General features: G+C 36.2%; 1 protein-coding gene across 4 annotated transcripts in view; it reads left to right on the top strand.

Annotated features, from left to right (window-relative positions):
* LNPK (lunapark, ER junction formation factor) overlaps window positions 1-22736 on the top strand; it is a 76312-nt gene that overhangs the window by 48324 nt on the left and 5252 nt on the right. Inside the window, exons 9-14 of one of the 4 annotated variants that reach the window (XR_009453810.1) lie at window positions 5821-6033; window positions 16690-16795; window positions 18001-18071; window positions 18874-19044; window positions 19677-19769; window positions 20579-20661. Coding sequence is in view for 2 of the 4 variants with exons in the window: in XM_059704017.1 (XP_059560000.1) it covers window positions 5821-6033; window positions 16690-16795; window positions 18001-18071; window positions 18874-19044; window positions 20579-20661 (644 nt within the window). In the remaining 2 variants the exon portion in view is untranslated. The remainder of the gene's footprint in view (window positions 1-5820; window positions 6034-16689; window positions 16796-18000; window positions 18072-18873; window positions 19045-19676; window positions 19770-20578; window positions 20662-22736) is intronic. The other 3 variants (XR_009453811.1, XM_059704017.1, XM_059704016.1) reach the window with 3 other exon arrangements.

Raw genomic sequence — 22736 nt, forward strand, 5'->3', positions numbered from 1 at the left:
AAGACTTTTTAGTTCACAGGTGATATCAGCTAGGATGAAAAATCATGCCTCCTAAATATTATATAGTGTTCTTCCTACTATAGCTTGATACCAAAACAAATGCAGAATTTTTTTTATCAGTATGTAAAGAAGTAGTATTTAAAAATTTGATGAAATTGAGAGGTAATTATTTGTATTATAGCACATTTATCTCAAGAATTATTTAATACCAAGCTAGGGTTATAGATTTAAGTTTTTACATAAATTATGAATTTGCACTTTAAATATGTTCACAATAACTTTAGGAAAACATTTAATTTGAAAATTAATATATATTTTATTTTAATAATTGATTTAGAAATTGTAGATTGCTTAACTATTGATTTATTGTAATCTCTGGAACTTTTAGATGTATACTACTTCTATTAGTTATTGCTTATTAAATAATTTTCTGTGCTGTGGCTAAGTTCTTTGCATTGATTTATTTAATCTTTATAAAAACTATAAGAAGTAAATATTCTCATTATGAGGAAGCTGTACTGAGAGATGCTATCAACTTGGAAAAGGCTGCATGCACATCTAATAAATGGGGTGGAGCTAAAATTTAAATTAAAACAGTTTGATCCCAGAGTTTATGCTTTAGCAACTATCCTGTTAGTTGAGGGAAGGAGACTGGACTTTGGGTGGTGAACACACAATACAATATGTAGATGATGTAAAATAATGATGAACTGTTCATCATTATTTTAAACCTTTCTTTTGTATCATAATATAGTAGTTTAAAATCTTATTTTGATTTGTTTTATTATAATTTTAAAAATTTGTCCTCATATTCAGTGAGTGTGATTTTTATTGAATCCGTGATTGGTCATTGATAAGGATGTTAAAACATCCTCCAATGTAGAATTGACCTTATGGAATACCTGTTATACTATTCCAGATTGAGGTGGAATGCTAGGTAAATCTTTTGGGGGATGCTACTTTATATTTCAATGCAGGAAATATTTAATATAACCATATGACTACTTTGTTGAGTACTGGAAACTTTTTGGCATAGTAATAACACAAGGCATTTGTGAATGGCAAGTGGCTAAAAGTTAAGAAATCTTAGATATTTTATTTTTTAAAATTGATTTGAGAGAGAGAGAGGAGAGAGAGGAGAGAGAAACATCAGTGTGAGAGAGAAACATCACTTGGCTGCCTCTTGCACGCATCCCAACCGGGATTGAACTTGCAACCTGGGTATGTGCCCTGACCAGGAATTGAGCCCGCCACATTTTGGTGTATGGGACGACATTTCAACCAACTGAGCCATACTGACCAGGGCAAATCTTAGATATTTTAAATCAAGACTTACCAGAATATTTCATAACACTTTACCAAGTGTAGATTTAGATTGTATCACTAGCTATTTTTAACTATTGATATTGTAACTCTTATTAGGATGACATCCTATCTAATAAAAGAGAAAAATGGTAATTGGCGTACGACGATACCCTTTTCATTGGCTAATCAGGGCTATATGCAAATTAACTGTCAGCCAAGATGGCGGTTAACTGCCAACATAGGCGCAATGCTGGGAGGCGAAAGGGGAAGGAGTGAAGAAGCTGCTTGCCGCTGACTGCAATCGGAAACCCAGGCGGCAGCCAAGAGCCAGAGAACCCAGCTGCCTTTGCTCGGAGAAGCCAGGCCTCCCTTGCTGGCTTCTGTGATAAGAGAACCTGGCCGCCTTTGCCGGCCCTGGGCCAGTAATGGGAGAAGCTGGGTGGGGCAGGGAAGAGGCGGATGTCTGCCTGGCTTCTCAGATCACTGATCACCAGTGATGGGAGAACACCCAGAGGTGGGGCCAGAGGCCAGGCTGCATAGCTGCCTGGGGACACCATCTGGACCCCAGGGGCGACGCAGCCAGGCCCCAGAAGGAGACCCAGGGCCCCGGGCTGAGTTGCAGCTGTGGTACGCAATCCAGTGCCTGGGCTGAGGAGACCCAGAAGGAGACCCAGGCGCCGGGGCTGTTTTTGCCGCTGGGGCACGCAATCCGGTGCCCAGGCTGAGGAGACCCAGGGCCCGGGGCTGCGTTGCAGCTGGGGCACGCCATCCGGTCCGGGAGCGATACAGCCAGGCCCCAGAAGGAGACCCAGGCACCAGGGCTGTATCGCTGCTGGGGCATGCGATCCAGTACCTGGGCTGAGGAGACCCAGAAGGAGACCCAGGGGCCTCACAAGAGGAGAGTCTCCATGGTCAGATGGCGTGGTGTCGGGACAGGAATAAAGACCCGAGGTGACTCAGATGCCTGGCCACAGGGTTAGACCAGCCAGCAGGGCCTTTCAGTTGGGACTGGGGTGGGGGTGGGGCGAGGGAGGCAAGCCGGAAATAGAGAACTACAACTCCCAGGAGGCTTAGCGGCCAGGGCCTGGGTGCCTGGCTGTGAAATCCGATGGGCTGTAGTTTCGCAAGCCACTTTAAACTAGAGGCTTGCAAGGTTGGAAGTTCTGCGCCTGGAGCCAGGGAGAAACGGAGCTGGAGCAGAGAGAGGGGGCCATGGCAGCTGTGGGCTTTGAGGAGTTCTCAGCACCTCCCGGCTGGGAGCTGGCGCTGCCTCCGCTGAAGGTGGTCACATCCTGGAGAGCGAGCTTGAGACCGAAGTGGAGTTCGTGTCTGGGAGTCTGTCTGGGCAGCTCCAGCCTCCAGGAGCGAGACGAAGAGGAGGAGGCAGCCTGAGGCCAGCAAGGGCGGCGCCAACAGGAACTCAATCGCAGGAAGTACCAGGCGCTGGATCGGCGCTGCAGGGAGATTGAGCAGGCGAAGGAGCAGGTCCTGAACAGGCTCCATCAGATATAGAGGATAACATGGAGACTCCAGCAGGAGCGGAGGTTCCTCATGAAGGTGCTGGACTCCTACGGTGACAACTACCAGGCCAGCCAGTTCACCATCTTACTGGAGGATGAGGGCAGCCAGGGCAGAGACGCCGCCCCCAACCCAGGCAACGCTGAGAACGAGCCTCCAGAGAAAGAGGGGCTGTCCCCGCCCAGGAGGACACCAGCGCCCACAGAAGCCAGCAGCCTGGCCCCTGGCAAGGGGCCCAGCAGTTGGAAGAGGTGGCGAGTGCCATAGGAAGGGCACTGGGCAGGAGTCCCGCTGACTCCGGAGCTGGCCCCCGTGCAGATAAAGGTGGAGGAAGACTTTGGCTTCTAAGCCCTCGAGGCTCTGGACTTAAGTTGGGTTTCTCGGGGGCCAGACAAGCTGCTGCCCTACCCCACCCTAGCCAGCTCCCCCTTTGACTGACCCCCCAATAAATGGACCCGATGCAAAAAAAAAAAAAAAGCTTACAGAGGCATGTTTATAGGATCAAATAGTATAAATATAGATGTAACGGGACAATAAAAAGAGAACCTGGCTATGATGATAACCTGAATGCTGCCTCTGTGTCATTCCTTCTTTGGGAACCCCTGGACCTGCTGGGGCTGGACCCCAACATTCCTCTTCTTATAAGGACTTCAGTGAGATGGGCTCAGGGTCCCACTGGAACTGCCACAATTTAATGTAATCCCCTCTTTAAAGATCTTATCTCCATATACAGGTACATTCTGAGGTTCTGGGGATTAGGATTTTAACATACATTTTGTTGATTACCCAAATCAGCCCTTAACAACCAGCATGTTTCAGAAAGTAGATTCCTACAGGGTTATTTACCAAACATTCAGAAGTATTTTTAAAAGAGCTAAGCCCCTCGCCCACCGTGTGGGCCCCTCCCAGCGAAGAGCGAAGGCCTGGGTTCCGGGCACCGGAGGAAAACTGGTGCCAGCAGCCAGGGGAAGGGGCCCCCAAGGGGCCCCAGATTGCGAGAGGGCACAGGGTGGGCTGAGGGACCCACCCGAGTGCACAAATTTTTGTGCACCGGGCCTCTAGTAGGTTAATAAAATTATATAGGTTTCAGTTGTACAATTCTATAATACATCATCTACATATTGTATTGTGTGTTCACCACCCTAAGTCCAGTCTCCTTCCCTCAACGTTTATCCCCCTATACCCTCTTTTACCTTCCTAACCCCCTTTTCTCTCTAGTAATCACGATACTGTCTTTATTACCTGCTTTGCCTTTGAAAATGATGATAATATTTTCTCCCTTTCCTGACTCTTGTATATCATTTACCCCCCTTTGTCTGCTTAAATTTAAATTTTGAAACTATTATGCTAAGTCTCTTTTATGGAATGTTAGACATAGTGCTCTTTGCTTACCAGTTAGTTATAAACCTCACCTTATAGTAGCGCATGAGTAATGTTAAAAATGTGCTTTGGTTAGTTTTCACAGGGTAAATGCACATTCAGAGGAAGCACATCATAAAACTTTCTGTAAAGGGCCAGATAGTAAATATAATAAACTAGAGACCCAGTGCATGAAATTCGTGCACTCGGTGGGGTGGGGGGAGTCCCCTCAGCCTGGCCTGCGCCCTCTCGCAGTCTGGGAGCCCTTGGGGGATGTCCAAATGATGGCTTAGGCCCACTCCAGTCGGACATCCTTAGCGCTGCCACAGAGGTGGAAGAGGCTCCCACCACCACTGCTGCGCTTGCCAGCCATGAGCCTGGCTTCTGGTTGAGTGGCACTCCCCCTGTGGGAGCACACTGACCACCAGGGGGCAGCTCCTGCATTGAGCTTCTGCCCCTTGTAGTCAGTGCGCATCATAGCAACCAGTTGTTCCATGGTTCGGTCGATTTGTATATTAGCCTTTTATTATATAGGACTAGAGGCCTGTTGCATGAAAAGATTCGTGTAATAGGTCTTCCCTTCCCCTGGCTGCCTGCACCTGTTTTCCTTCGGCACCAGGGACCCAGGCCTTCGCTACGGCCAGAGCCGCTTTCAAAGCCTTCGCTGCTCCGGCCGGAGCCGCCTTCAGTCTTTGCTCAGCCACTTCGCGCCTACATATTGGCACCATCTTTGTTGGCAGTTAATTTGCATATCTCGCTGATTAGCCAATGGGAAGCATAGCGAAGGTACGGTCAATTACTCTGTCTATTATTAGATAGGATAGGATGGCTTTGAGAGCCATATGGTCTCTGTTGCAACTACTCAGCTCTTTTAAAGCAGCTACTGACAATCTGTAAACAAAAGAGCATTGTATTTTAGTAAAACTACAAAAAGAAGCAGCAGCCTGGATATGGCACATTTGCCAACCCGTTACAGAAAATCTTTTAATTTCTGCAACTAAATATAAGATTTATTTATGGCGATACATTATTTATGCTGAGTAGGAAGTTTTCTTTTATTGAATGTATGGGCAAAAAGAAAGTAGTATACTAAGAAAATAGCAGTAGTGTAAAGGAGAATAGGCATGGTACCTAATAGTAAAGAATACTTTTGCTACATTTCTATGACTACTTAGATTAATTACCTCATAAATTATTTGATAATTCCAGAATATACTTATTCACTCATTTTTTAGAGTTACCATTGTTTTTATCTTGAAAAACCTGCAATTTTCACTAAATTCTGGTAAACTTTCCTTTCTTTATTATAAATTAGGAAGGGTTACTGTAAAAGACACGACACATTGGGTGATGATTTTATTTTACTTGAATTTATTTTGAAAAGTGATATCAGTGGATGGATTGAGATCAAGGCTTATTGTGTAAATATATGCAGTTGACTTGTAGGTTCAGAAATGGAGTACTCTGTTATAGTCAGTTTTCAATGTTACATTTTATAGATTTCTTATTACAAGCAGTTTTAGCCCTACAAATGCCTTTTGATGTCACAAAATTAAATTAAATGTAAATAATGTGGTATTGACTAATATGGTATATTGGATATTAAATGTAATTTATACTTTTTATTCTTTTTCTCAGAGATTCGTCAGCGAACTGCAGCTCAAAGAAACCTTTCTCCAACACCAGTAAGGTCTAGCCAGGGCCCTCCTCCACAAGTTCCAGTATCTCCTGGTCCAACAAAGGACACTTCAGCCCCTGGTGGGCCCCCAGAAAGAACTGCTACTCCAGCCCTATCGTCAAATGTGTTACCAAGACGTCTTGGATCCCCTGCTACTTCTGTGCCTGGAATGGGTAAACAGAGCACTAAATGTTATTTACAGTTTATATTGTTTTCTCTGGTTACCAATAAAACGGGCCATTTTCAGACAGTATGGAAATGGCATTTCATTTGGAAATAGCAGAGCAGTTATCTGATTAAGCAGGAGTTCCATATTCAATTAGCCATAACTCTTTACAGCTGGCACCTTGTGATACTGAAACCTATTTCTTGAGCTCATTTAACTGTTATGGCTTCTTTGTTTAAATGGCGATAAAACTTTGTAGTATTTGTAGTCAACAGTATAGCATATCTTTTTATATTCACCTTTAGAATGGCTCCAGATTTATTTAACATGGGGATAGAAGAGAACATTTTTGGAATATATTTATGCTTTTTGCTACACCCTTCACATATATTTTTAAACAGGACAATTAACATATTTCAGGAAGAATATTCCTTTATTGTGGTGTACAGTACTACTGTTGTTAATATGGACTGGTATTAAAGTATTCTTTTTTTAAGCCAAAGAATCTTAGTATTTTGTGACAGATACTTTAGCATAAAGTCCATTTAAATTAGCATATTTTCTTTACTATTATTTTATTCCTTTGGATTCTCTCTTTTTTTAAAAAAAATATGTTTTTATTGATTCAGAGAGGAAGGGAGAGGGAGAGAGAGAGAGAGAAACATCAATGTTGAGAGAGAATCAACAATCGGCTGCTTCCTGCACACCCTCTACTGGGGAATAAGACTGCAAGCTGGCATGTTTTCTGATGGGAATTGAACCCTGACCCCCGGTTTCATAGGTCGAACGCTCAGCCACTGAGCCACACTGATCAGGCAGATTCTCCTTTTTTAGTGTGGAGGATCACTAGGGAAGATCCCATTTTTGGAGTGTAATATATTACGTTACCCTGCAATTATCTTTTGGGTGTGATTGGGACTTGGAAGTTCATTGCTTTAGCAAATCACATTATTTTATGTAGATTCCATGTCAGGTTCTTGACTCTGATTGTAAATTATACTATTTTAGGATATTTAATTCTAATTTAGATTATGTTGGTATTTTTATGACTAATTACTAATATAATTTATAATGATTTTGAGGCTAGTCAGTAGTTGATATCAGATATTCAAGACACTTATGTAATAAAATCAATAACCAATCTAAATGTTAATATTACAGTAGATTGTTTTTCCTGCTTTTCCTTCAAAAAAAGCAGCATTACATTTTAGAAAACTAGAAAACTGTTAATTTATAAACATTAAGAAATCTGGCTGTAAATGAAATATATACAAATAATATTTTTCAAAAAGCAGTTATTGAAATAATACGTTTAAACTTGACATACAATGATGTTCCTTAAGGTAGCCATGTATTTTGTGAAATTGAGAAAAATGAAATTGATGGAAAATTATTTATCTTTCAATTGTTATCTGACTGATTTGAGATACCCATGATGTTTAAAGTTCTTAGTTGTTTAATGAAATACTGTTTTGATGAGAATGCATGTATTATATACAGTTGTGTATCTAATTAGTTTTAAAGAAATACAAGTTTAGCAACTTACATAAAGTAAAAACTGTATTGCATATTTCAGAATAAGGTTAGAAGGAATAATGGCCTAAATTTCATGATCATGTCAATATAACATTTTACCAAAGTTTTAAATTAGTTTCTGTGTAAAAGACTATATTTAAGTTGTGCATTGCCAAAAAATATGAATGAGTTAAGTGATTTCTTATAGAGAAGATTAATAATTCATTTTTTCATTATGCCATATTTGTGGAAGAGAATCAATTTAATGTGTATTACCACAGGGCACCCATATGTTTGAAAATTAATAAGCAGCAGGTACTTGATAATTTGCCAAGCTATATAAAAATGACCAGTATTCCTACAATGATTGCACTTGATGTTTGTATTAATTACTGTAAATCCTTAACAGTATGAAGATGAATATGCATTATTTTAAAAGTTACTAAGTATGTAAGGATTTTAAGATATTTTTATGAAATCTGTTATTTTATGTATTCAGATTCCATTATGGGCATTTTCATTTTAAACATGTAGAAGTAAAATATTCCAGCAAAAGTTAAGTTGGCTTAAATGCTTTCTAAATCTCATTTGGCATGCTTATTCAAGTTGAAAATTTTATGAGTTAACACTGCCTGCATTAATGTTTATTTTGTTATGATAATGATTGAATGTTGTTAGTACAAGTAAACAGATAACTTACCTGGTAAAACCAGAAAAATGTACATGATTTGTAATACTAATTACTTTTTCTAGAACCTAAATTTTATTTACTAATAGCTATAATTTTGGTATCTTTTGCTTATTTTTAAGTTGGTAATAGTTTTTAGGTTTGTGATTATTTACAAAGCAAATCTCTTATTCTTTAAAGTATTAATATAATATTCCTACCTTAAGCCTATCTTAACTGCTTTAAAGTTTTTGTCATAGACAATTTGTAAACCTTGTATCCTTGTGTGGCAAGGCTTGTTCCAACAAGGCCTCATTTTGTTTCAAAAGCTTCTGTGGGGTCTCCCTGTAAATCTCCATTGCTGCTCATATTACTCTTATGTTCATCCTGCCTTGTTTTACAAAGGCAGACATCACATCTTTATCCTCCCACTTTCTTCTCAGTGCTTCTTCTGTGTTGTCTTTTCGTTCAGAGTATTTCCTGTAGACAATTCTCTTTCACTTTTGAGAGATTGTGGAGTAACAATTCATAGTTTGTGTAACTCTCTATTCTTGTTATTATTTTTATATGATATAAATAAATCATTAACTAAATTCTAGGTAATTCTTCCACTCCCCACTCTCCATTCCTCTCTTCTGATATTACCTAATTTATTACACGAACATAATATATTTTTCTATTTATTTAGATGTTTAGTTTTTCTCAGCAATGTTTTATAATGATCAGTATATAGGTTTTGCACATTTTTGTTAAATGTACTAGTACATCTATTTTATATTTTTGATCAAATTATAAATTATATTTTTAAAAACTATGTCCAGTTGTTCATTTTAATATATATATAGAAATGCAATTGATTTTTGTATATTAATTTTATATTCTATAATCTTGCTAAACTCATCTCAATAGCTTTTTTATAGATTCCATAGTATTTTCTACATAGACTATCAAATTGTGAATGCAGTACTACTTCTTCCTTTCTACTTGATTTCTTTTATTTCTTTTTCTTGCCTTATTACACTCACTAGAACCTTTATTAGTAAAATGCTGAATAGAAGTGGTGAGAATAGACCTCCTTGCCTTATTGCTGATCTTAGGAGGAAAGCATGATATTAGCTATCATTTGTTTTTTGTAGATAGCGTTTATCAGGTTGAGGAGTACCTTTCTATTCCTAGTTAGCTGAAGGTTTTTATTAGTAATGGATTATGAATTTTGTCAAATGCTTTTTCTGCATCAATTAAGATGCTTACATGGGGTTTTATTTTATTTTATTTTTTAAAAATATCTTCATTTAGTGAAATACATTAATTTTTAAATGTTAAATGACCTTGCTTTCTTGGGATAAATCCCATTTGGTCATGATGTTTTATTTTATACACACACGCACACATATATTGTTGAGTATAGTGTGCGAAATTTTTGTTAAAAATATTTACATTAGGAATATCAGTTAATAGTATTTTTTTTTCTTCTGTCAGTGGAATGCTGGCCTTATATGAGTAGTAAGTATTTCCTTCAGTTTATGGACAAGTTTGTATGTAATTGATATCATTTATTTCTTAAATGTTTGGTAGAATTTATAGGTTGAAACATCTTGGCCTGGTGTTTTATTTGTAGGAGAGTTTTTTTTTAATTAAAAAAAATTTTTTTTAAAGAAAAATGACAGACTGATATTCCTTATCAACATAGATGTAAAAATTCTTAACAAAATTTTAGCAAATTGAATTGTTATCTATTTCTTGTTGAGCAAGTTGTGGTAACTTTGTAGTCTTTCAATCAATCTGTGTCATCCAACTTATAAAATTATTTGGCATAATGCTATTCATACTATACCCTTATTATATTTGTAATATCTTTACAATTTGGATTTATGTCATTTCTCTTATTCCCGATATTGGTATTTTGTATTTTCCCTTTCTTTTTCTGGTAAGTCTGGCTAGAAGTTTACCAGTTTTATTGATCTTCTCAAACAACTAGCTTTTCTATATTATTCTTGTATTTTCCAATTTATTTGTTTTCTCTCTAATCTTTATTATTTCTTTTATTCTGTTCACATTGGATTTTATTTGCTTTTCATTTTTAGTTTCTTAAGATGGAAGCTGAATTCATGGATTTTAGACCTATCTTGTCTTCTTTTGTAAGTGGTTAGTGTTATAGGTATTTAGTGTTATAACATTTTCTCTAAGTACTGCTTAGCTGCATATCATAATTTGATGTTTTAAAGTGTTTTATTTATTTAAAAATACTTTCTAATTTCCCTTTGAACCCTGAATTTTTTCATGGATATTCTTTCGTCTCCAAATACTTGGAGATTTCTTTTTGCTTATTTTTAATTTAAATCAGTTATGGCCAGAAAACATACTTTGTATTATTTGAATCTTCTTAAATGTATTGAGATTTGTCTTATGTCTTTGAATATCATCTGTTTTGGTAAATGCTTTTTTTTCCTACTTGAGAAGAATATATAGTCATGTGCCACATATGGTGTTTTGGTGAGTGATGGACCTCATATACATATGATGGTGGTCCCATAAGATTTTAATGGAGATGAATTTCCTGTAAGAAATGGAAGGATATGTGGTTCAGGAGGAATTTTTTTTCTTGGACAGAAACAATATCTGTTTGGCTTAGCAATAGATTCCCTCTCACTCTCAGAACCTCAATTTTGAGTGTATAGATTATATCCCAACCACTCAGCCACTCACCTGTATCAGCACAGAGGAGCTGTTTCCCCCAGCACTCTACATTCAGAGGGCACTACAGCCCTCTCAGATCTAGCTGATGATGTTCAGAGAACATTGCTATAAATTCTTAGTTGAAGAACTAAGATCCTGTACAAGGACACAGGTCCACAGGTGCTACCTTAAAAAGTATTAAGTGCTGCTGCCACTTTAGTAAAAGCTTTCTGTAGTAGTGTGGAGCCAGCCTGTCCCTGAACTTTGCAAATATTTTCAGGCTCTATTTTCAGGCCAAGGCCAGAGAGAGTCTTTTGTGCCAGACAGGGTGAATGGAACCAAAACATATTTCCAAAGTAAAGGTATTTCCTCAATTCTGTACCCTCTCCATCTTAAACACTGTTTTTTCATGGATACCACAAAGTTTCTTAATCTGACTACTACTCCAACAGGTAGCCAAAAACAACATTGCCATGACAATCCTTTATGTTCATTTATATATTCATCTGATTTCTTACTTTACTGAATCTCAGGCCACCTTTCACTCCCTCCTAACAGTCACTACTATGCTGATCTATGCCTTATCTAGACAGTTTCTCTTCAGTGATTCTAATAAGTCCAGCCCATATCCCTGTTCACGGAGAAACATTGACAGCTTCAGTGGTCTATTTCTGACCCTGTTGGAAGAAAGCGGGGGGAGGGCTTGTGGAACATTATTTATAAAGCCTGTAGTAGTGTGTAGCAATATCTTAGCCCAGTGATGGCGAACCTTTTGAGCTCCGCGTGTCAGCATTTTGAAAAACCCTAACTTAACTGTGGTGCCGTGTCACATATAGAAATTTTTTGATATTTGCAACCATAGTGAAACAAAGATTTATATTTTTGATATTTATTTTATGTATTTAAATGCCATTTAACAAAGAAAAATCAACCAAAAAAATGAGTTCGCGTGTCACCTCTCTGACACGCATGTCATAGGTTCGCCATCACTGTCTTGGGCCTTCACATTCACTTACTATTTACTCACTGACTCACCCAGAGCAACTTCCAGTTCTGCAAGCTCCATTCATGGTAAGTGCCCTATACAAGTGTACCATTTTTAATCTTTCTGTGTTTGGATACACAAATAACATCCTATATAATAAAACCCTAATATGCAGATTGACCAAATGTGCTGTGTTGAGCATCTTCCCCTCCCCCACAGAGGGAGATGACCAGCTGTGGCGATGGGGGGGGGGGGGGGGGCGGGGCTGGCCAGCAGATGGTGCCAGGCCACCAGCCATGGCGGGTACCAGTGGGGGCCCCCCAATCGTCCCTCTTGCCGGGTGCCCCACAGATGGCTCTGATTGCCAGCCAGGTCTACGGACCCTATCCTATGTATTGGGAACAGTTTCTTAGATTTAAAAATTAAAACCTGGCAAGGCTACTCTAACTGAAAAAACAGGATGATGCAGTGATGACATGCATGGACTCTGGCTTGCACATTTTGTGGTCAGCCCTGATTCTGCCACTTGTAACTGTGTGACAAAGCCAATAACTTAACTTCTCTCTGCTTCAGTTTTTCCACCCATAAGATGAGGAAAATGGTACTACTGCCTCAGAAGTATCATGTTATGTACTACTTTTCATAATCAGGGCAAAAAAATGTAGCTGCCCATACAATAGCAAGATGCCTTTCATCTGGATGAAAAGTGTGGTCATTGGTCCATGCAGTCTCCCGGATGTCCGACTGCTGGTTTAGGGGTCCCGGATTGCGAGAGGACGCAGGCTGGGCTGAGGGACCTCCCCCCCACAACGCGTGCATGAATTTTGTATACCAGACCTCTAGTTGTGTTGTAATCACTTACGGTGTCCAGTACAGTAATGTGCTGTACAGGTTTGTAACCTGGGATCAATAGGCAGTATTATACCATATGGCTTAGGTGTATAGTAGGTTATATACTGTCTAGGTTTGTATAAGTGCAAATTTGATATTTGCACAATGATGAAATTGTTTAATGATGCATTTTTCAGAACATATCCCTGTCATTAAGCAATTAATGACTATATGCTGTTTCTGTTGGGTAGAGTGGCTATAAATGTCAACTAGGTCAAGTTGGTAGTAGATAATGTTCTTTTTTTTTTTAAAATATATTTTATTGATTTTTTTACAGAGAGTAAGGGAGAGAGATAGAGAGTTAGAAACATCGATGAGAGAGAAACATCAATCAGCTGCCTCCTGCACATCTCCTACTGGGGATGTGCCCGCAACCCAGGTACATGCCCTTGACTGGAATCGAACCTGGGACCTTTCAGTCCGCAGGCTGACGCTCTATCCACTGAGCCAAACCGGTTTCGGCGATAATGTTGTTCTTTATCAACACTAAATGATTTGCTGACCTGCCAGCTATTGAGAGAAGGCTGTTGAAATCTCCAACTATAATTGTGTATTTGTTTATTTCTTTTCATAGTTCTATAATTTTGCTTTATGTGTTTTAAAGCTCTGTTATGATGCACATATAAATTTAGGATTGCTATGCCCACTTGATGAATTGACTTTTTTGTGATTATGAAATTACTCTTTTATTTTATCCCTGAGAATATTCTTTGTTCAAAAATCTACTGTGCTTGCTTGATATTAATACAGCTACTATAGATTTTTTTATTGGTGTTAATATATGTGTGTGTGTAAATGTATGTTTTTCTATCATTTACTTTTAACTTATTTGGTCTTTATATATAAAATGTCTTTTTTTTGTAAGTAGCTTATGTTGGTCCTTGCTTTCTTGTTCATTTTGTCAATCATTGCCTCAGAATGAGGATGTTCAGGCCACATACATTTAATATAATAATTGGTATGTATAGGTTTGAGTTAAATGTTCTGTTGTGCTATTTTTCCTCCCTATTTGTCCTATCTGTTCTGCGAACTTTCTTATGTTCTGCCTTCTTTTGGATTATTAATATCTTTAAAAATTAATTTTATTTTATTGATTTCAGAGAGAAAGGGAGAGGGAGAGAGAGATAGAAACATCAATGATGAGAAAGAATCATTGATCAGCTGCTTTCTGCACACCCCCTACTGGGGACCGAGTTCTCAACCTGGGCATGTGCCCTGCCTGGGAATTGAACCCTGACCTCCTGGTTCATAGGTCCACATTCAGCCACTGAGCCACACTAGTTGGGCTGGATTATTTTTTTTTATGATTCCATTTTATACATTTTGTTGCCTGATTAGCTATATTGCTTTTATGTGTAATTTTAGTATTAGAATTCCATATTAGTGAAAAAATTTTTTTAAAAATAAAGGCATAGATGAAGACTTTTTCAGACATACAAACTAGAAAACTTCATCACTAGAACAATTTCATTGAAAGAAATGTTAAAAGAAGTCCTTCAAGCAGAAGGAAAATGACACCAGATGAAAAGCTGGATCCAAAAAAAGAGGAGTACCAGAAATGATTATTACCATATGGGTAAAAAGATCATTGATGGTATAAAGGAAAAAATTAATTTTTTAAAAATATGTTTTATTGATCTCAGAAAGGAAGCTAGAGGGAGGGGGAGAGAGAGAGAGAGAAACATTGATGAGATGTTTTGGGTTTTACAGTATATATCTTTGATTTATCAAAATTTATCTACACATGATAGGGTACCAGTTCATATATAGTTTAAGACTCTAACAACAGTATACTTACATTTTTCCTTTCCTAGCCTTTGTGCTGTTGTTGTCATGCATTTCGTTTCTACATATGTTATAAATCCCACAACAAATTATTTTTTTCCTGCCCTGCCGGTATGGCTCAGTGGTTGAGCATTGACTAGGAGGTCACTGTTCCTTTCTTGGTAGGGGGGCTTGCAGGAGGCAGCCAATGTTCCTCTCTCATCGATGTTTCTATCTCCTTTCTCTTGCCTCCTCTCTCTGAGATCAATAAAAACATATTTTTAAAAAATTAATTTTTTCCTTTATACCATCAATTATCTTTTAAAAGTAGTTGTTTTGTATTTTTACCCACATGGTAACCATTTCTACTACTCCTCTTTTCTTTGGATCCAGTTTTTCATCTGGTGTCATTTTCTTTCTGCTTGAAGGACTTCTTTTAACATTTCTTGTAATGAAATTGTTCTAGTGATGAATTTTTTCAGTTTGTATGCCTGAAAAAGTCTTCATCTTTGCCTTCATTTTTAAAAGACTTTTTTCACTAATATGGAATTTTAATTTGATAGTTTTTCCTCAGAATTTCTAACATATTGTTTCGTTGTCTTCTGGCTTGCTTATTTTTCTGATAAGAAATGTGCTGTCATTCCTATCTCTGTTTCTCTGTACATAATGTATCTTTTTCTGACTGCTTTTAAGGTGTTCTCTTTATCACTAGTTTTAAACAATTTGAATATATTGTGTCCTTTTGCAAAATTATGCTTCTTGTGCTTAAGGTTTGTTGATATTTTTGTATCTATGGGTTTATAGTTTTCATCAAAGTTGAAAAATTTGGGTGCATTATTTATTCAAATATTACTTTCTTTTCCTTTTTCCTCTTCTTCTGGACTCCAATTATATGTATGTTAGAGTAGACTGCTTGAGGTTCTATAGCTCACTGATGATTTTTTTTCCTATTTATTTATTTATTTATTTTTATTGCTTAAAGTATTACAAAGGGTATTACATATGTGTCCTTTTTACTGATGATTTTTTCATTTAAAAATGTTTTTAGTCTGTGTTTTGTATGGTTTTAATTGCTATATCTTTATAATTACTATTTTTTTTTTCTGTAATGTGCAAACTGTTATTCATCCCATGTCTGGATTTTTCATCCTAGACGTTGTAGTTTTCATCTGCAGAAGTTCATTTTGGGTCTTTTCAATTTTTTCCGTGCCTCTATTTAACATTGAATGGCTCCTCTAGATTCTCAAGCATATGGAATGTAGTCATAACTGTTTAAACATATTTGTCTATGCATCCTATTATTATCTCTGTCATTTCAAGGTCATTTTTGATTGATTTTTCTCATGATGGGATGCATTTTTCTGCTTGCTTGGTTGTGGGATATTTCTATATTCCTATACAAAACTCCACTGAATACTTGATCAGTGACCTGTGAGTTATGAAGTTTTCCACTCTGACTGGTGGAAACATGCAACATTTTTGGCCCCGTGTGAGTTACTGTTACCTTTAAATACTTCGGAGCAGTTTTCTCTGTCCTCAGGTAGTTTCCTCATATGCATGTGCCAATCAGTACTCTCTTGAATAGTCTGTAGATCTTTGCTCTGTGCATTCTCTTCTACTCTTTCCTGTGAACTCAAGCTGCTTTGGCGTCCCCAGAGTTCCAGCTTTATCTCCTCATCTCAGGGAGACTTCACCTGGGATTACCCTCCCTGAGTTGTTGCCTGGAAATTCTTTCTAGACAACAAGCTGGGGCAATTGTAGGGCTCATCTTATTTGCTTTTTGTCTGTCAGAAATTTTTATCCTACATTGCCTGATATCCAGTGTCTTTAAAACTGTTGCATCATATATTTTGCACAGTATTCTAGTTGGGAAGGTAAATGTGACCCCCTGTGACTATTATGGTCCAAAGTGGAATTCCATAATTTATTATTACATACACTTTTAAGAGTCTGGCCATTTTAAAAATTAGTTTGTACAGAACCTAACATCATTTTATGTCTTCATAGATTATGTATGTTGAATGCTTTACAGAGATTTATAATATTCAATGTTATTTTGTTTTGTTAAAATTTAAATTCTGAAAAGCATAGGTAGTTCTTGGTAAACTGAATTAAAATTTATATGTTTTATACATATAATTTTTATGTGTTTATTTATATACTAGGTCTTCATCCTCCGGGTCCACCTTTAGCTAGACCCATTCTCCCCCGAGAACGAAGTGCTTTGGATAGAGTTGTTGAATATTTAGTTGGTGATGGTCCACAAAACAGGTAATGTTTACTAAGGTGGCAAAAAAAAAGAAAATGAAGAAAACGTCTATTGGTCATGTTGTGTATGTTGTGTGTGCATGTACTAGATTTCTGTAGTTTTGTGGTTCCTGTTTCTTTATTTTAAAACATAATGGAATATTTCATAGCCCTGCAAAGGAGTATGCATTCAGTTGTTGTTTTTTTCAGTAGGAGTTTGGATAAAGTATGGAGGTAAAATACTGAAAAATATATATATACATTGCAGCCCTACTATATTATAATCCTACTCTACAGTTATTCTTAGAGAAATTGATTCTTTTCACTAAAACTTAAAATACAAATAGTGAAAACTTGATAGGTTATAAGAAATAGAATTTTATAGATGTCAGTACTAGACTTGGCGATAGTGATAATTTTAATAACAATGAGGACAATTTATATGTATTTGGCACTTACAGTTTTCAGAATGTTCTTTCAATTGTTATTTTATTTGATCCTTACAATAACTTTAGGAGGAGAGTTACGATATAGCAATTGTCATAGTATAGACTTAAGAATTATTTTTAGGATAGTAGAGTAGATATTTGATAAGGTTATTGGTTAATGTTATCAATTTAATAAAGGGACTAGATAAAGTTAACATAATAAATTATATGTTATTTAAAACAGAATGTCATTTAATAGGGCCAAATATTTTGTTAAGTACATACACAGAGAATAGAATGAGTCTGTAAATAGAAAGTGAGGAAGATGTTAAGTGTAACTAGGATAAATACAGGAATTATGGTGTACAGAAATTAACCTTTGGATTGAACTAAATAAAATTAATTTCTTTACTATAAGACTTCTCATTGTGAATCTCTAAGAAGTTCCATCTTTTCCAATCTTATGTGACTACACATTTTGAGTCTATCATCCCCAGCAAGGCACTTTAGGAAACACTGAAGTGTTCTGTTACCAAATGTTTCTGCTAACTTAAAAGTAAGATGTATTTATTTGACTGGCTGCTTAGTTTTTTTAAAATTTGATGCATAAATTATATTTTAAAATGGTTGAAATTTTGACTGTTATGTTTAAAGAGTATTGTTTATTGTTTACTAAGAACATCTAGTTTGTTATGACATATTTAGCTATGTTAAAATATAAGTTCGCTATGTTGGCTAAAGTAGCCTCTCCCATGGGCTTTGTTTGCATTTGTAACTAGTCTATTTTTCCTTTTGGTATAGGTATGCCCTTATATGTCAGCAGTGTTTTTCTCATAATGGCATGGCTTTGAAAGAAGAATTTGAATACATTGGTAAGAATTATTAGGCAGATTTAAATAATTTACGCTCAAATTTTTCATTCTATGCCCGTTCCCATATAATGTCATTTTATTTTTGGTACTGTCTCTGTATATATTTTTCAGCATATTGTCCTTATTATAGAACACAGCAAAGCAGGAAAGACAAATCAGATTTTTCTCACAACAATGTACGATCTTTAGGCCAGCTGTTCTGAAACTTCACTGTGTATCAGAATCATCTGAATAGCTTTTAAAAAGTATGATGCCCAGGGCCCACCTACAGAAAGTCTGCCTTAATTGATATGGGGTGGGGTTCTGGGCATCAGCATGGTTTTAAAGCTCCTCAGATGATTCTCATGAGCAGCCACTATTAAAAAACTTTATACTAAGTTAATTATGTTTCTCATCTATGATATACTACACTTTCTTGGGTAAATGAGCAAGGTTCTGGATTTAAAAATACCTAATGACTCTGGTGACTAGAAATGTAATTTCTATAATACACTTAGGTCATTATTAATATTGTTTTGCTATTACTAGTTAACCTGCTATATAACTTATCTTTTCTATTTAAAATTAATATTCTAATAATAATTAGAAAGTATACTTTAAAATTAGTTTTGGTTAGAATACCTGCAGTAATATTACTAAAACTATATGTAATTTCACTAGGGATAAAATAACTTTTTTTTTTTGGATAAAATAACTTTTGAAGAGTTCTTTGACTATTTGCAAAAGTAATCTTGTGAGTTATCTGACTAGTCCTTGAGTTTTCTTTGGTTTGTGGTTTTATTTTTTTAAAAATTCTCTGCAGCTTTTCGATGTGCCTACTGTTTTTTCTTGAATCCTGCAAGAAAAACCAGACCTCAGGCTCCAAGATTGCCAGAGTTTAGTTTTGAGAAGAGGCAGGCTGTGGAAGGCTCAAGTTCAATTGGCCCCTTGCCCTCAGGAAGTGTGATTTCATCAGAGAACCAGATAAGTGAAGGTATGAATATGTTAATTAAAAAGTTTTGTCTCTTAAAAATGTTTACTATTTAACAATAACAGCATAATGCTTTTAAATAAGAATGGATTTATCAGATTTTGCAGCATGCATATATCACTTATCACTCTGATACTGTAGCCTCCTGTATAATTGGTATGATGTGTTTTAGTTTTAAAATATACAGATTATAACTTGTTAAGCAGTATCCAGCAATAGCTAGGCAAACATTGTTTATGGCGTGACCTCTTCTAATAACTGTTGGAAGGTTTGACTAATGTTTTATGGAATAATTTTTTCCCAATTTATTTAAATGAAGCAGATTATGATAATTGTGGAGCAACTATAAGATACAGTTTTTTAAAATTTGCAATTAACATTGATGAAATAAGTTTGTGCTTAACACTTGAATTAGTAGAAGTTATTGCAAGCAGGAAACCTTGGTATTGGAAAGTCATCCTTGCATCCTTTAGATGACTGTGTTGATACGACTGGTAGTCCTTTGAAACAATTTATCTTGATCAATGAGACTAACATTGCTGACACATGCCTTGATGTAAACAACCTTATTTTAGAGAAACAGTGTTCATCGGAATTCATTGGATTTTAGGCCTTATCTTGCAATTCTATTTTAGGAATTCTTGAGGAAGTTTCATGAAAAAAATGGAAAAGATGAGTTGGAAGAGCTGACTATTAATTGCCAACTATTTCTTGCTGTTAATAATGAGGTGAGGAGCTGTTTGTTAAGCAGCTCTGAATTCTGAAGATTGCTAAAATTATGATACAGGCCATGATATTTTGGTGCTATGGCTGATAGAGAAAAAAAATCCATTTTGGAAGTTTAGCTCACATAGTTTATTTAGCAATCAATATTCATCCTTTTAATTTCTAGGAATTATCATTTACATGTATTTGATTTCCTTCTTTATAAAAGCATTGAGTAGGGGAAAATTGCTTTAAAAATAATATGAGAGGGAATTTTCATATACCAGAAGTTTATTATGAAAATTTGTGTATCTTTTTTTAAAAAATTTGAATAATAAAATACATGTGTTGACTCAGGCTTGGCTTTGGGCTTAATGACAAATACCAAAAGGAATTTGAATAGATAGGCATGACAAGAGGTCTGTTACTTCCAAAAGTGAATCAATGCATTCATCTTCTCCAAGTCTGCAACATCAACTCCAAACATAATATCAGATTTTTTTCTTTTGCTTAAGTCATGCTCTGAGCTTCATACTGTTACATGAAAATCATCTGCCTCACCAGTGTGCACCCTCTTGGAACTGAAAAATGAAAGACTTTCTTACTGAAGATGCCTAGAGGAAACATTGAAGTCCTTTCCATGAGTAGCCTTGCTTATGAAAGCTAAAGTGAATTATTTGAAAGCCAGTAGTTGGGACAAAAAGAAAAAGAAAAATCAGCCAACAAAATAAAATCTTGATAATGAGCCCAATGCTTTATATTTTCTGCTAAGATCAATATAGATAGTTAGCAAACAACACCGAGCTATACCTTTCCTTCTCATCTAATCTAGGAGGAGCAATACCCCAGATGTCTCATTTTCTGTCTGAAATCTCTGGAGTGAAGTCTAACTGGCTCATATTCAACCCTAATAAGGTAATATTAATAGGTGAAGAAAACTTGAGGCAGGGACAGAGGTTCTCAACGTGTGGGTCGTTACCCCGTTGGCGGTCGAATGACCCTTTCACAGGGGTCGCCTAAGACCATCCTGCATATCAGATATTTACATTACGATTCATAACAGTAGCAACATGACAGTTATGAAGTAGCAACGAAAATAATTTTATGGTTGGGTCACAACATGAGGAACTGTATTTAAAGGGCCAGAAGATTGAGAACCACTGGTAGTAACTTCATAGTGCTAGAAACTAAAGCAACACTTGAATTTGGTTTAAGATAATCTTTAGAGTAGTAACTTTTATACTTCTCTTTGGATTCATTAAAATGGCTATGAGCACCCTTTACTTCTTTGGCTTTCTAGAAGATTGAACTTTTCTCCAAGACTCCTATCTCAACACTATGATATACAGTTATCAATTTCAAGCTGGATTCCTTTAGTAAATGACTGGAACTATTTTTGATGAACAGAGAAGCTGCATTTGTTTTGAACACCGGAGGCATATCTTTATGATTAAATTGAACTATTAAGATCATATTATCTCAATCATCTATTCTCTATGCTGACAGCCAATGTAATTGCGGGCTTAGATTTCTGATTTCTACAACTTTTCTGCTATAATTTTTATATTTTTTAAGTATTGCAATAGCTCCTTGATAGCAGCAAAAGCTATAGAAATTCGGTTATTGAATTTACAGATGGAATGAGAAGGTAACTTTCTTCCATTTGAATTTTCTTTCAATGAATATTCTAAAACCATTTATATGAATAATCTAGAATTAATAGAAGATACCGTCTTAAAAATCTATGATGTGAGACTTTGAAATTAAGTTGTGTCTATAGATTCTGCTACTGGAAGATTTTGCATTTAGGATGAGGCATAAGGCTTTTGAAATTTTTGGGCCACTCTTTAGAACAACACATGAAATCTTGGAAAGTTTTACTAAAGAAGGAGATCTAGAAGAAATTTCTCCCATTAATTGCTCATTTGAATTCCTAGATATTTTTTTTTAGAATTGTCTATAGAAAATGCTTCGTGAATAGAATATTAAAGAAACACAAGAAATTAGGACTATGGATTGTCCTTGTATCTAAGAGCATCCTGGGTATGGTATTCCAAAGTAATGAATTACGTTTAGGTTCCTCAGTTTCTTTTATGATTAAATGAATGGTACAGTAATACTTGAATCTGCTAAGCCACATTAAAGTGGTTTATCAGTTTTGCTTTTAAAAAATATGCAATCCAAAATACCTGACATAGCATATTTTTTTTGTTACATATGGTAAGAGAGTATGAAGTTTTTACATTGTTAATATACTAGTACAGTGGTTTTAGGCTAGCATGCTTGAAAATATTAATATTATTATTTTCATTGCTCAGTTGTATTTGTCTAGATTTTATGTAATTATATTAGGAAAAAATAGCTTTTATTCAACTGGAAATAACTTGCTAATAAAACTCATGGCATCTAATCAATACTATAAAAAATAAGTAAAATTTATATAAGGTAGAAATTTATTTTGATATCTTGATTTCTGCTCTTCCCTTCCTTTCTTTTAAGCAATATACTGTTACTGTTAGATTCTGTTGATCTAGAGGAAATTCTGTTGTAGTATTGTTTGTTATGATGCTCTAAGACCGTGGTCGGCAAACTACGGCTCGCGAGCCATATGCAGCTTTTTGGCCCCTTGAGTGTGGCTCTTCCTAAGCCTTAGGAGTACCCTAATTAAGTTAATAACAGTGTACCTACCTGTATAGTTTAAGTTTTAAAAATTCGGCTCTCCAAAGAAATTTCAATCGTTGTACTGTTGATACTTGGCTCTGTTGACTAATGAGCTTGCCGACCACTGCTCTAAGATACTGAACTATTTGATAACGTAAATTTTGTTGAATTCTGTATATTTACTAGATCTACTAGTATAAAGCTTATACTTATATATTTAATTATGTACAGTTTACTCAAGATGTAAATTTAACCGTAGTATCAGTTTGCATGCTTCTTTTATTCATAGAGATTTTTTTGGCCTGCAGATTCTCTTTTCTAAAATACCT

Source organism: Myotis daubentonii, chromosome 7, assembly GCF_963259705.1.
Source record: "Myotis daubentonii chromosome 7, mMyoDau2.1, whole genome shotgun sequence".
Lineage (NCBI taxonomy): Eukaryota > Metazoa > Chordata > Mammalia > Chiroptera > Vespertilionidae > Myotis > Myotis daubentonii.